The 16,130-nt window shown below is 40.3% G+C and overlaps 1 protein-coding gene across 1 annotated transcript in view; it reads right to left on the reverse strand.

Moving 5' to 3' along the window:
* DEG2 (DEGP protease 2) overlaps nt 1–1,536 on the reverse strand; it is a 41,134-nt gene extending 39,598 nt beyond the window's left edge. The window contains exons 1-2 of the mRNA XM_078590389.1: nt 1,269–1,536; nt 625–798 (exon numbers count right to left, since the gene is read on the reverse strand). Of these exons, the coding sequence (XP_078446515.1) occupies nt 625–798; nt 1,269–1,439 (345 nt within the window). The 5' untranslated portion in view covers nt 1,440–1,536. The remainder of the gene's footprint in view (nt 1–624; nt 799–1,268) is intronic.
* Between the last annotated feature and the right edge of the window lie 14,594 nt (nt 1,537–16,130).

Here is a 16,130-nt window from a genome sequence, read left to right on the forward strand (position 1 = left end):
TACCACAAATTATAAGGGGCCAAGTGGCTCAATCATTTTCGAGCCCCACTGGCATAAAATGGCCATCTGCGTTAGACTCTTAAGGTACATTAACAACCTGATACAAAAAAATGCAAGAGGTTGCTTGCCGGGTGGGGAAGCTGAATACCATTCTATGGCTCAAATCTACAAATGAAACCGTTTAATGAGTTGAGAGTTCTTAACCTTTTAGACTATCCAATTTGGCAACAGGAAATTTCAGGGTTGAGAATAACCCTCCTTTTTTTTCGAAAAAGAGACTAACCGTCCTATAAACTTCCGTGTGTTTGGTTCACGGAACTACCAGGAGTCTGAAGCCTTCATAATGTCTTTTATTATCTGATGTGAAGACATCAAAAATATTCTCAATAATTAAAGAATCAACTGCTACACATCTTTCAAGGAACTAATACTTCACGATAAGAAATTTTCAACTCAAAGCTCTTTAAAACATTATTAATAAGAAACTTGAGAATCCAACCACAGAATTCTACAAGCGCAGCTGTAAAACATTAGAATTCAGACATGAAGAAGTATAGAAATAAAAAACAAGATCATAATACTGGAGCATTCATAATGTGAAAGACGGTTAAAGAATGGACATGCCTGTTGATCGCCCAAATTAGAAGTGAACCCTTTCCTATCTTTCTTCTGAAGGTTGGAAGGCTTGAAAGCAGTGGGCTCAGCTTGAACCAATTTCTCCTTCGCACCACCAGGAGACAAATGAAATCTCTCTTGCTTCCCTTTCCTCCGAAAATTCTGTTGAGAAGAAGGTTCAATCTGAAAAATGCCAACAACAATCAGTGTGAATCACGAGCTGCTGTAGTACTTGACTTTTTTGACATATAAAAAAAAAATTACAGATTCTTGCCAGACTGGTCACAATCAGAAAGGATTTCACTGGTTTACAACTGGCGGACTTGATCATTTCCAATTCCTCTCTATTCGAAAATAACTCCCTCTATATTTAAACCTTAAGTTCGACTAGACAAGATTTGTGATTAAAATCATCTCGCCACGTACTCTTCACCCTCTCCGATTCATCAACGTAGACTAATAAAAACGCATAACACGGACAATGTCGGCATGTAATTAAAAATTCTGAAGCAAAATGAAGCTCCAAGAAAACAGGCGAATCAAAACAAACAAGCAATGCAGCAAAACTCTTAAACAACACCTACTGAAATAAACATCCGCAGAAAACTTTTAAAATCAAACTTAAAGCATTGATGCGGCGGGTCAAAAAATACACTGTCATCTTTCTTTTTCGCTTTAATCGAGCAAGTGCCGAGAGATGTCCTCCGAGATTGCTGAGTTCCATGCGACGAGCAGAAAACAAGGTTCCTCGACGATATTCGCGGTAGAGGCGGAGCCAAAGAACACTTGGAAGACGCCGCAGCAGCAATCGCCATCGTCGCCATTCGATCGGAGCGAAGGCGACGGCAACGATCTCGTCAGTGATTAAGCGCAGAGCGAGCGATCTTCTCGCCTTATCCGCTCGCGAAGAAACTCAAAAAAATATAATTGGTGAAAACCGCGCGCGGTTTCAAGCGGGGATAATTTTGCGGTCTGCTGCTCCGTCGGACCACGATAGTGGTCTCACTCTCTCAGTCTCATTTTCGTACATATTACCATTTTGGTTTACGTTTGGATTTTTACTAAATTCCACGTCCAGTAATTTATTTGTCTTTCTCTGATTGCATTTTTCAGTTATGTTCCCACCATTGAAAGGTAAATATTTATTTAATATCTTTAATAAAATTCTAAAAATATAAAATCCCACTCGCCAAAGAAGTTTCTATTGAACTCAGCATAGCCACCATATATTTGACCGTCCGTGGGCACCCTCTTGGTGTTGACGATATTTAACATAACCATGAACATAAGTTTTATACTTTGATTTTGACATTGACTAGTCAACCTGACCAGACCGGGATCAGTCTTGGACGGACGGGGACCGAACAAGAACAGACCTGGACCATAGTTTGGGCAAGGTTTAGATCTTTGCTAAAAACTCGGACCAGACTGGTACCATCAGTCCCTACCCATGATTCCCCAATGGCAGCTTTGTAAATAACTACGCTTTGTAGCATTTATATTTCCATACTGATCATTAACTATTATAAACGTATTTGGAGGAGGAAAAAATATCATGGAATCGTTCCTGGCACAATTTAGTTACCCTTATTTCCACACAGAAAACTTTTAAATGTTAAGATTTCAGTTTTAAGACCCATTTTTCTTTTCAATCTTCCTATGCGCAATCCATTCTGCATTAATGATCTAAGCCAAAATCCTAAATGTGGGATCAGAGTGACATATTCAAATTTTGATTGACAAAATCATTTTTTTTCAAATGGTTTTTACGCGCTATTGTACACTAATGCAAGTCGTAATACTAAGCAAGACGGCCAATTAAGCTTCGGGAGGAGGCCGTCGGCACCCATAGCATACTTGTGTCCTGCAGCAGTGGTGATGCATGGAGTATAAGCGGTCCTCACACCATCAATGGATATCAGTGTGGAGGTGCGCAGGGGGTACGACAGTAAGGAGAGAGGTCGCGCACTCTCCCCTCTAGTACTCCAAACAACCTCCGATAGATCCATTTAATACCCTTAATTTAAAAAATGACACTTTCGTACATCTCTAATCAGTATCGATGCAGCCATAGTGCAAGAACAGAGCACGAACACAACTTGAATCGATAAGCATTGCTCTATTTGAATCACCCGAGTCCTTAATTCACAAAGCTAGTGTATCCAACCCTTGAGTCCATAGGGGGTTGTGCTTGAGCCCATAGGCACTGGAGCACTCTATAACAAAGAGAACACTTATAGGAGGTAAACATGACTCTCAACAAAACAAAATACTTTGATAATCTTCCTTCAAAGGTACAAGGGGTCTTATATAGGCTACGAAAGGTGTAGGGTCGTCCATCAGATACCTTAAAGCATTGGGAAAAAATGACTCTAACAAAATAAAACATAAAAGCACGAACTTACCAGCCTAAGCAGAGATATTATGCAGATTTTGGGGTATAATATTTATCTATTGCAAGATATTGTGTGGCTCAAGAAGATTCTGATGTGACAAAACATCAGACTTGAAAAGGAATCACATACATATTCTGCAGATTTTGAGGATTCTTTCATAAAAAATGTTATCAAAGGGTTTTGTCGATCTCTAAGTATTTTTCTACAAATATTGTAAGCTTCTGTAATGATCTCCATCTTGGGCCACCACTTGCTAATGCGCCTCAATATAAGGGTTTTTAGACTGCATCAAGTATTATATTAAAACATATGTGACGGAGAAAGAAACTTACCTATTAATCCCTCATGGAGCCATTTAATACCCTGAACTTCTAAACGACGCTTTCATAAATTCCATGTCTCTCATTAGTGCTACATTAAATCCCACGACTCTTCATTCCACATTTCTGTTCAAGTTGGTCATTGATACTAAAAAATATGTTCTAGAGATGGAAACCTACCAATAAACACCAAACTGAGACTCTTAAAATCCTCAATTTCAAAATGACATTATCTTTACTTCCCAGATTCAAACTAGTGTTTAAGGACTGAGTGAGATCCCAACAGTATATCCTTCTCAATAGCAAGATATCTCGAGTTGATGCCAAGAGCAAGTTCCAATCCACTTAAAATAGGGTATACATCTAAGGTCGATGCCAATAATTTGAGTTTTCAGAGCAATCAGCCTAGAATCAACTAAATCCCCAAAAAAGAAGATAACAAAAAATCCCCTATCAGAGAAGACATTTTCAGGTGGGGTGATGGTGTGACACTTACCATGGTCAATCTATGGTTCCGCATGGAACCGGATAGTTAGTTAAAAGTAAAAGACTACGTCATGGTCTGTTAGATCCAATAGGAATCTCATAATATTAATTGCATCCCAAATGCAGATCATGATGAGACCATTTTCTGATTCAACTAATATACTCAGTCCAGGAAAAAGACCAAATGTTTAAAGGTCATAAATAAATCAGGGCCAAATCCTTTCAACAGTCAAGATGGAGAATATACATATGCATTAAATCAATCTACTAGATGGAAAACACTTGCATCTAATGTGTTGACATCCACATTTGATATTGAATTTAATCTGGCTTTATATGCAATTTGGACTGTCCTCTTGTGATGACCTGCAATTTTAGTGGATCAATATGGACAGATTTACCTATGTATTTGCGCTAAATTCATAATATATGCCCTTTATAAATACTAAAATGATTAAGTTAATTTGTAGTACCTTGTTCTGAACTTTGTGCATTTTTACGTATCTTGAGGGATGTTTATGACAATGGTTTCTGAACTAGTATACATTTTTTTATTAATGATATAATTTTTATGAATTTTTGGATGATATGTTCACAAGGATATCTTAGTTAGAAAGTATATTATTTATATTTTTGGGCTTTAGATTATATTTTTTATGAATTTACATGATTAGGTTAAATTAGAATCACACCGCATGTCACCATTCCATCTAGGAGACCACATCGCTCCAGAAGAGGGGCGCCCTATCGACCGCTTGGCACGTCATTGCTTGTCCCATGGACTGGTGGGCAGATGGGTAAGTCTGCGGCTGTCTTGTTGCAAGTGAGACGTACTGAGGCCCCAAGCAGCATCAGTGGTAGAAAACCATAGATCTAGATGACTAGATGATAATTTATGGAAATAGAATAAAGACATGGATGATGGTTTGGAAAGGGAAAGAGACAACTCTACGTAGAGAAAGAAGGGGAAAAAGGTGTTTAGAGTGAGGAAATGGGCAAATGAAGGGAAAAATGGATAATAAATGGTATAAAAATATATATTTAAGTTTAATCAATCTCAAGGGACATCTCCTTAGCCCTCAATGTCTCCTCTCATGTTTAAATCCTTATATTTTTCAGGATCATGCAGTTTCCACTGAACACAAGAGGACATATTGAATGAAAACTTAAAAAAACTTACATTCTGTGTCATTTAGTTCCTAAACATTTCTACACCCACATAACTAGAAAGCATTCGTTAGTGAAACATTTCTTGACTTTAAAAAACTCTTGAATATTTGGCTGAAAGTGCCCATAATGCACATAATATGAAAATTACAAGTAATGCATGAATATTCACTTAAATCAGGTACCAATGCAGGATGAATTTGTATAAAATTAAATAAAGTTTAGATGATTAACAGATCATTTATCATTTTATCACCTAAAAGAATTCAGTGAACTCTCGAATGAGAGTATGCGGCCAATGGAACTTTCACATACTTTCATGATAAAAAATTGACATCAAAATTAGAGCCCATGGACACAGAATCAAACTTCCTTGTCATTCTACAGTATTACAAAAGTTAAATTCAAATTTGAAAAATTGGAGAAAAAAATTGTTCAAAAGATTAACTAAACTAGTGAAAGTAATAAAATTTAGAATACCAAGATATGATACAAAGAAAAGAGAATTTTCGCATGACCTGCCCGTATGAAACCTTGATGAGAAAACAATAAAGCAAAACAGGTTATAGAATATTTCACTTTTCGTTTAACATAGAAATCAGGGATGGAAGGGGAAAGAGGGGTAAAGGTTTTTCATGTTTTTGTTGGCGGCTAACCTTATACAGGGGTGAGAATACATGTGTATTGTTATTATGAATCACTTCTACAGTCCTCAAACACATTAAGTTTTCACTAAACATAAAAATCGGTATTATAGGGGGTAAGTTTTCTATCTTCTTAATTTATTGTTAACCCTTTCCCTATGTGGGGATCATAATACACATTTTTCTTATGAATCCACAACTTCCTAAACCCTCGTGTATTGGGAGTAAACCACCATTATTGAGAACACAGATTGATTGTTATTATGAACGCTTCTCCAACCGTCAAACATACTTAGTTTCATAAATCAGTTATTTGGGGGGGATAGTTTTAAATTTATCCATAACCCTGCCCATTTGTAGGGATCGAATACAGATTTATTTTCATATGAATCAAAGTCCTCAACACTCATTATTGATAATATCTATTGCTTGTTCTTGTTAATCGCTTGTACATTTCTTGAACATTTCAAGTTTTCATAAGCATAGAAATCATTTTTGGGGAAAGGGGTGGAGAAGGATTAGTTTTTTGATGCGTTTAACTATGGCTAACCCTAACTCTATACCGATTCATTTTCTCATGTATCAACAGCTTCATCCACCCTCATTACTTGGTACATAAAAATAGGGGGAGAAATTAAGGAAGGACAAATGTTGTCATGTGACCTTGGATGTGGCTAGGCAGGTCACGGTGAAGACCATCCTGCTCATTCAGGTGACCGAATCGATCTTGTAGATTCAATCAGGCTTCAGCTCATCGTGTTTGAGCAGGAAGGCATGCCCGTTGAGGATCTTTGTCTTTGCCCAATGTGCCTGGTCGCGTCAGTTCCTCACCATGTGCAACACTTCAAAGGTCTTCTTGCACTTTCTGAGCCCAATGTTTCCCGTAGAAGCATTACTCCTTCTTTATGGCTTGGCAGGCAAGTGATGTACTTCACTAAGTGACGCAGCCTTTGTACATGAAAAACATAGGAACAGGACTTGAATCCACAAGCCTTGATCTACTTAAAGGAGCTAAGTACACAGAACTAGCCTCTCCAACCCTTGAATCCACAAGGGGTTGTACTTGAATCCACAAGCACAAAAGCACTCTCTAACAAAGAGAACACTCAAAAGGGGAGAAATGACAGTTTCAAAAAGACAATAGATTTTCAATAATGCTCATTCAAGGGTACATGGGGGCATTATATAGGCCACAAGAAGTGCAGGGTTATCCATAATGACTGTGCCCATGACAAGACAAGTCAAAACATTGAGAAAAACAATTATGACAAGCTAAAACAGAGGATAAGTAGCCTGACAAGCCTAAGCAGAGATATCCTGCAAATTCTAGGGCCAGTAAAAGCTGTCAGGAGATATTTGTGTGGCTCAAGAAGATCCTAATGGGACAAAACAGAAGATATGCAGCTCTGACAAGTTAGAGCAGAGATCCTGGCAGAAGAAGAATCTAGTAGAGGATTCTGTTAGAAAATCTTTTCAGAGAAAACCCTGTCAGAAGATCTTGTCAGAGAGAATCCTGTCAGAGGATTTTGAGGGGATCTAGGTATATTTCTGTAGATATTTTCAGTTCTAGAAGAATCTCCTTCTTGGGCCACAATTTGCCAATGGGCCTCATGAAATGGGCTTTTGGGCTACATCACTGAGCTATAGTGTGTTGCGGGCACCACCTTGATCAACTTCTTCGCGGCAGAGAACAATAGCCGCTTGTAAACGGGGACAACACTAATGTCTTTAATGGCGCATAGATAGCTATCGCGGTAGGCGATGTCAAAGAAATGGGCATTCTAGCCCAATGTTGTTCTCTTCTTTTATGTGGACGAAGATGGCCTTCTAGTACACTCACATCATCTTACTCGCCTCATGGGACCACTCACCAACTCACTTCACTTCACTCGCCTCAGCAGAATGGGGTAGCTTTAAGAAGAAACAAAATGATTATGTCCATGTTTAGAAGCATGTTGAAGAGGAAGAATCTCCATATAGAGTTGTGGAGAGAAGCGGTGAAGACATCAGTCTATATTTTGAAATTGAGCACCCACAAAGGCTCTAGATGGGAAGACTCCATGTGAAGCATCTACGTTTCTGAAACCTATTGTTCAGCACTTGAGAGTTTTTGGATGCTTTGCACATGTGAAGAAGGTGGATGGAAGGATCTCAAAGTTGGGTGATCGAAGCAAGACCATGGTGTCTGTTGGTTATGAGATTGGGTCAAAGGCGTATTGTTGTTATGACCATGCATCCCACAAGATTGAGGTGACCACTGACATCATCTTTCAAGAACATGCAGGATGGAATGTGACCTCTATAAATAATGGAGTCGAACAAGGTGTAAAATCTAAAGGTGTTGATTTTATAATGATTTGGATGAACACGAAATTGTTGAGATGTTGACGATGGAAGTTGGGCAAAGCTGCAATGTCTACACTAAGTCAAATTATGGATGTGAGAATGATGCAGTTTATCAGATTCATCCGTCTGATGAATCTCCCCTCAAATATAGGATCTTGAAGAATGCATATCGAATGACAAAGGAAATGCCCTCGACAACATGCTTAGTGACGATGATGGTGCCGTCCACATATGTTGAAGCCAGTGTAGAGGAAACTTGGAGAAAAGGAATGTTCGAAGAAATGGAGGCTATTGAGAGGAATCACACTTGGGGTTTGGCATCCCCACCAAAAGGTTGTAACACCGTTAGTCTCAAGTGGGTATTAAAAGTCAAGAAGAACTCAAAAGAAGAAGCTGACAGGTACAAGCCAAGATTAGTCAAAAGAGGCTTTGTCCAAGAAGCTGGAGTTGACTTGATGAAGTACATGCTCTAGTTGCAAGAATGGAGAATGTAAGAGTCATGTTGTCTTTGGTAGCACAAGGAGATTGGGAGGTGCATCTCATGGATGTCAAGTCGGCATTCCTCGACGACTACATAGAAGAATAGTAAAGCAGCCAGAAGGTTTTGGACAGAGAATAAGATCACTACGTGCTAAAGGTATGAAAGGCCCTGTATGGGCTTAAGCAGGCACCAAGAGCATGGTACCTAAAGCTCCGTGGATGTTTAACTTCATTGGGTTTCCAAAAAGGGTCAGAACAGCATGCTATGTATACAAGAAGCATTGAGGTTAAGAGACTCCTTGTGGGAGTTTATGTTGATGATCTTATGGTGACTGGAATGAATCCCAATCACATAAGTTTCTTCAAGAGCCTGGAATGAAGAAGTTTTTACAATGTCTCATTTGGGTTTACGCAGATCTTATTTGGATATTGAGGTAATTCAAATGAAGACCAAGATCAGACTCAGCCATAAAATGTATGCATTATTAATCCTTAAGGAAGCTTGTCCTGTTGACTCAAACCCAGTGCAGCACCATTGGAAGGTGGGGGAAGTGAAAAATCCAAATGACTAAGAGCGGCTGACCCAATGGCGTACAGTAGCTTGATCTGAAAATTGAGGTATTTGACTCACACCATACCTGATATCTCTTATTCGGTGGTTTCTTATCTTAAGCACGTTTATGAAAGCTCCAACACCCATGCGTACGTCTGCGATCAAGAGGGTTCTACGATATGTACGAGAGACGTGGAACCTATGTCTTTGCTATGAGAAAGGACAAATTGAGGTTGCATTATATGGATATAGTGACAATGACCACTCCAAAGATGAGACATATCATGAGATGACATATATCCTTCAAAAGGGACGTAGCTCAAGAGAGAATGTGGCAGTGCCGGCCAGTTCTCCGCCATCGTTGTTTTAAAGCTATGGCTTTCCTATTTGGAGATGGCGGAGATGTGGTTGGTAGAGATTTATATAGCCGACGTTGCTCTAAAGCTCTAAAGCTGCACCATCGTTGCTTCCTCGTCTAAGAAGGTTATAGATCCATGCAAAAGCTCGCCTTTTTCCGGGAGACGGAGTCTGCTATCAACTTCCGTGTTATTTCGCCCAAGAACAAAGACCAGGAGAGAAAATTATGGACGAGAAAAACAAGGGAACAAAAAAACAAGCCGGATACCAGGAAATTTGAAGGTTAGAAAGAAAGAATATTTCTTCCTTTATGATAGGGAAAGAGGAAGATAGATGACAAGAAAAGTTAAGAGCAGATCGGAAGGAATATTTCAACGAACCAGTATATGCTAACATAGTGCTTTACGCGAAAAGATATTACACCTGTTCTCAGAAACCCAATTAAATAAAATGAGCAACCTCGGTCACTGCTTGTTAGCGTATATCGCCAAATAAACACTAGCGGTTCTCGTTTATTTCCTGGCAGGCAACATGGAATTTTTGATCTCCGAACAAACTACACCTTGTAACCAAAGCTGAGTTGAATTTCATTCAGTAAGGAAACCGCCATATCGATTTCATTCAAATTGTCGCCATCATAAAACAAGTTATGCATGTATTGGCGCTTTTTCCTAGACCCACACACAGCCAAAAACCAAGTACGATGGAACATATATTTGTATTACAGCGATGATATTCCACAAAATCATTACGAAAAATCATACATGACGAAAAGTTCCAAAAATATCTTTAGAAACGCCTCCAAACTCAGAGCGCAGATGGTTTTTGAAATATAAGGGAACTCCCTACACTCAAGTAAATCCAGAAAACATAAAAATAGAAACCTACACAGACGTGTGCAGAAAGATCAAAACATAGCAACCGAAATCAAATCTTTATATGTTTTTTAATTGGTCACTACAGAAATTAGCCATAATGCAGACTTAAAAGTCACAGCCATCAAGAAAACATTCTTCTTACGTTACACAGTTTCGGTAAGGACAAATGGATGAACAATTATGCCTCATAGTTCGGTAGAGATTTCCCGCGTCGATTTTTTTTGTTTAGGCAATTGCTCTTCTCGGAACTTAGTCCATTTGCATACGAATAGAAGTATCAGATAAAAATCATTAATATATTAAACATCCATTACTACGGCGTTCTATCCAAACTCTAACTTCACTAGTGAAATAACCAAGAAGGCCGTAAGGAAAAACATTATCCAAGTAGAAGAAAAGGCACAAAATGGACATATTCACAAGAAATTTCTGCAGAAATGTATCAAGATCCTCCTTTCAAAAAGTTCAACATGTAATAAATAGAGTCCCCCGGAGAGGAGCATTAGGGATCCATATAAATTATTTAACGGGAAATGGCCCCCTGAATATATCAAACGACTTATTTATAATCTCGTCGTCATCGACGAAAACGTAGTTATCATACCATTTTCCAATTGGGGAATTTCAGAAAGGAAAAATGCCACTATCTGAATAATAATTAAAGCATTATTGATTGATAAGTAGATATTCATCAGTACAACTTCGAAAGTTATCATTACCTTAAAAAGAGCGTCAAGCTATATTACAGAATTACGATTAATAATTTAATCTAGAGGAGTGATATATCTTCATATGTTTTTCTGTGTTCCCATTTCTTTCGCCTCGTCCAACCGATTTTCCGCCCGAGAGAACAGGAAACAATCGCGTGACCGACATGGCCACGTCCAAGGTCACCCGGTAGTGTTTATCCTTTCCGAATTGCTGCCCCTATTGGTTTGTGCCAGATAATAAGGCTGGACGAATCTGTTTATACTCAGAGAAAATGAATCTGTATAGGGTTATCGTTACCCAGAAATTAAAAGCAATCGAAAAACTCTCCCCTCCCCTCCAACCAGCAACTCCACAATTGATTTCTGTGTTTTTTGATAACATCATACGCTCAACGACTGTACAAGCGATTCACAAGAACAAGCGATCTGTGTAAAGAAGATCAAAGGCCATGTCAAATCGTCATCGACCGAAATAGGATGGTTAAATAACTTAGCTTAGTAAAAAACTGGATATATATCTATACTCGGTATGAGAAATAGATCATCAGGATTAAATATAAGATAATATAGATGGTTAGGATCAAATATAGATAGGATTAAACTAGTGGACAGGAGTAAATATAGATAGGCTTATATAACCATTAATAAACTAACGGTGAAAATTAAATCTAACGAGGTAGTTACAGATCAAGATCTGTAACTACCTACTACTAGCCGTTTCTATTTATCTATAAATGACAACCCATCTGTTTATCAAACTAACTAGTCCAAGGAATTAACAACGATCTTCATCCTCGTCGGGCTTCATCTCTCTTTCCTTCTCCTCTACCTCTATTCTTCTTCTCCTCCTTCTGCTACTTCCACTTCTCGTGAATGAATCTTTTCACTGTGTTCTCAATAATGACTGTTGAGGGCGCTGATTCATGTGAAAAATAAGATTGTATTCTCATCCCTGCATAGTGTTAAGGTTAGCCATAATTAAAAGCATCCAAAAACTCTCCCACCTCCCCACCCCCACAGCATAACTATCCGGACGTTCGGTCCTGGTTCCGGTTCGCACGTCGAACCGGACCGAACCCACTCCCCCTCCCCCTCTCTCAGTCTCTTCCTCGCTCTCGTTCTTCTTCTCTCTCCCTGTCTCCCTAGCCTTCTCTCCCTCTCTTCCTCGCTCCCCATCAACCTTTCTCCCTATCGTTGTCGCTCACTCTCCACCTCTCGTTCTCACCCTCTACCCTGCTCTCCCTCTTGTTCTCTCTCATTCTCTACCTCTCTTCTCACCCTCTACCCTGCTCTCCCTCTTGTTCTCTCTCACTCTCTACCTCTCTCTCTCTCCCTCTATCCTGGTCTCCCTCTCTTCCTCTCTTACTCTCTTACTCTCTCCCTCTCTCCCTCTCTCTCACCCACTATTCCGCTCTCACTCTCTACCTCTCTCTCTCTCCCTCTATCCTGCTCTCCCTCTCTTCCTCTCTTACTCTCTTCCTCTCTCCATCTCTCCCTCTCTCTCCCCCTCTTCCGCTCTCACTCTCTACCTCTCTCTCTCTCCCTCTATCCTGCTCTCCCTCTCTTCCTCTCTTACTCTCCCCACTCTCCCTCTCTCTCACCCACTATTCCGCTCTCACTCTCTACCTCTCTCTCTCTCTCCCTCTATCCTGCTCTCCCTCTCTTACTCTCTCCATCTCTCCCTCTCTCTCACCCTCACTCCATCCCATTCTCTCCCTCTGTCTCACCCTCTCTCCATCTATTTCTCTCTCTCTCTCTCTCTCGCTCTCTCTTTCCCTCTCTCCCTATCTCTCACCCTCTCTCCCTCTCTCTCGCGCTATTCCTCTCTCCCTCTCTCTCGCGCTATTCCTCTCTCCCTCTCTCTCGCGCTATTCCTCTCTTTATGTGGTTCATCCTTGGGAAATCAATGAAGGAGATCCTTATGTTTGCATCAGATAAGGGTCACACAGGCTATGTCTTTATATTTTTGGACCCTTAACATATTCGCACATAGTAGTCTTGAATCAAAACAAAGGGAGCTACTCAGAAAAATATAAGTTTAAAATGAGTATTTGATTTCATTTGAACACAAGAACGCCACAAAGTTTGGTAACTATTTTATGATGCTTTCAGATTATTGTTGTTTTGTTATAACCTTGTTGTCAAGAATGCTAGTGCATATCTTCTGATAATAGATAATGTTACCACTAACTTCAGATTATGTCAGAAAGTAGAGAGGAGGATTTATTTATATGATGAACGGTGGTTCGCTGATATGCAAGTCTTTGGGGTGCCAAATATCAATACCCCAATCACCTCTGCGCCTTACTTATCAAAGACGGATATTTGTGGATTTTCAATATCATGGAGAAGATTAGGTTCACAAATCACAATGATCTGTACCGATTACAGCGATCACTGAGGGGATCTCAGGACCCTTCTCTTTCATTCACACAATTGCCAAATTCGAAAGTGCACTCATTAATGTTGAACATCGCCTATGGAGAGAATAAAAGAGAGAGAGAGGGAGAGACAGAGAGAGAAGAAGAGAGAGAACGGGAGAGAGATAGAGGGAGACAGAGAGAGAAAAGAGAGAGAGAGGGAGGAAGAGAGAGAGAGAGAGTGAGAGGGAGGGAGAGAGAGGTAGAGAGAGAGAAGGAGAGAGAGAGAGGCAGAGAGAGAGAAGGAGAGAGAGAGAGGCAGAGAGAGAGAGGGAGAGAGAGAGAGAGAGAGAGAGAGAGAGAGAGAGAGAGAGGCAGAGAGAGAGAGGGAGAGAGAGAGAGAGGCAGAGAGAGAGAAGGAGAGAGAGAGAGGCAGAGAGAGAGAAGGAGAGAGAGAGGCAGAGAGAGAGAAGGAGAGAGAGAGAGGCAGAGAGAGAGAAGGAGAGAGAGAGGCAGAGAGAGAGAAAGAGAGAGAGAGAGAGAGGCAGAGAGAGAGAAGGAGAGAGAGAGGCAGAGAGAGAGAAAGAGAGAGAGAGGCAGAGAGAGAAGGAGAGAGAGAGGCAGAGAGAGAGAGAAAGAGAGAGAGAGAGGCAGAGAGAGGGAAAGAGAGAGAGAGAAGAGAGGGAGAGAGAAGAGAAAGAGAGAATAGAGGGAGAGAGAGAGAGAGAGAGAGAGAGAGAGAGAGAGAGAGGGAGGGAAGGCAGGTAGAGAGGGCAGAGGGAAATTTGCAAGCAATGAACACAAAATTAATACATAAATATTACTAAATCAGAATCCAATCCACACTATCTGGCTACAAAGAAATCACATGAACTGACGTGAGCTTAAAAATAAAAAAGTTGAATATTAAAATTAATAGAAAAAACAAAATTAGAGGGAGAAAGACAGAGAAAAAGATAGAGCGAGACGTGGACGAAGCTGATGAGACACAGAGAAATAAAGAATGATTGCAAAAGAGATGGAGAGAGAAATAAATAGATACAGATATATGTACAGATGTGTAATAAGGGAACCATTCAACTGCCTTATGATTATGATAAATACGAATATCGATGGAGATAGAAAGAGATAGAAAGGGATAAAGAGTGAGAAATACAAAAAGAGAGATAGGGCGGGAAATAAAGACAGTCGTTTAAGGAGAGGGTTCGAATCTTCCGTTCAATGGGCTCAGGAGACGGTCGATTTTGCAGAGCTCGACCCTCGGCACAAACGAGACTGAATGAAGAAAAATCTGCAGTAAATGAGAGAGAAAATTCGTTCGGTGAATACAACCAGATGTAGCAGCCACGAGAGCTGAATTCCCTGAAAAAACAAGCGATTGAGGAAATAGATTCTACGGTGACTCTAATAAGAGATCCCGAAGCAAAGTAAAGTAGAGAGAAACGACGGTGATATCAGAGCATACGAGAGAGAATGTGAAGCAAAATAAAAAAGCCGGGAGATTATTCGACGAATAGGACTTACGTACTGTTCTTAAAATATCGCGTGACTTTAAGATTCTGCAATATTCTACCGTAAACGCACTCTAATTACTATACGACCGATGTGCTCGACAAGAAACCAAAAATGGCTCCTGCGACAACCTGTGTTACAAAGTTTACGGCAAGAAGGAGACGTTTGAGAGGAACGTGGGCTTGTCACAGGATGAGAGACTGAGAGAAGTAGATAAAGAGAATGCCAGAGAGAAATAATAAGAACGGAAGAGGAGATGGACAATGGAAAAGCGGTAGAAATTGAAGGGAGGGAAGTCAGATTGACCTTACGACGGGTCGCAGATCGAGAGGAGATTCAGAAGAAAAGTCTGAAGAAGTACATGTTGATGGATCGTCAGGCAGAGAAGAGAGGAAGAGAGATTCACAAGGGAAGAGGCGAGGAGAGAGTAGTTCAACAACAAAACATCCTTCCAACTTTTTATGAACGCCTATTTAATAAAGTTTCTCCGAAAAGAGAGCGGAAAACTCTTAATTCTATACGTAAACATCTGATCTCGCTCAGGAACAAAAAGAGGTCAGAAGAGAAGGTAAAGAGAGAGGGGAAGAGTTCTATCAAGATCGTTGTCACACTGGTTCTTATATATATAGATTATCATAACTCGAGTAGGCAATGGTTTCTGCTTTGAGAACACAGATCGCTTGTTCTTGCGAATCGCTTGCCCGGTCGTTGAACGTATTATGTTATCATAACTCGATTGTGGGTGTGGGGGGAGGGGAGAGTTTTTAGATTGCTTTTAATTTCTGGGTAACGCTAACCCTATACAGATTCATTTTCTCGACTATCAACAGATTCGTCCAGCCTCATTATATGGCAAGAACCAATAGGGGCAGCAATTCGGGAAGGAACAAAAATTCACACGAAAGAACCGCACATGGCCTTGTTCTTTGTTGTGTGCTTTTTTTTTTCAAAAACGAACAAAATTCGCACATTCGCACAAAACTAGAACAAAATTCACACAGAGCGAACAAAAGAACCGCACACGGGTGTTCTGTTCTAATTTGTTTTTGTTCTGTGCGGAAAACCAAACAGAACAAACAATTCGCACAAATTCGCACAAAAAGAACAGAACGACCATGTCTATGACTCATGGTGAAGGCTATCCCGCTCGTCCGCACGATCAAATCGACATAGTAGACGCAGTCCAGCTTCAGCTCTGAAAACTTTGCCACGGGCAGCACCACCAGCACGTCGTGTCCGAGCATTAGGGTGTGCCCGTGGAGGCCCTTCGTCTTCGCCCACTGTGCCTGCCAGCGCAGGCTCCTGA

The sequence above is a fragment of the Wolffia australiana genome, chromosome 19 (genome assembly GCF_029677425.1).
Source record: "Wolffia australiana isolate 7733 chromosome 19, ASM2967742v1".
In the NCBI taxonomy this organism is placed as follows: domain Eukaryota; kingdom Viridiplantae; phylum Streptophyta; class Magnoliopsida; order Alismatales; family Araceae; genus Wolffia; species Wolffia australiana.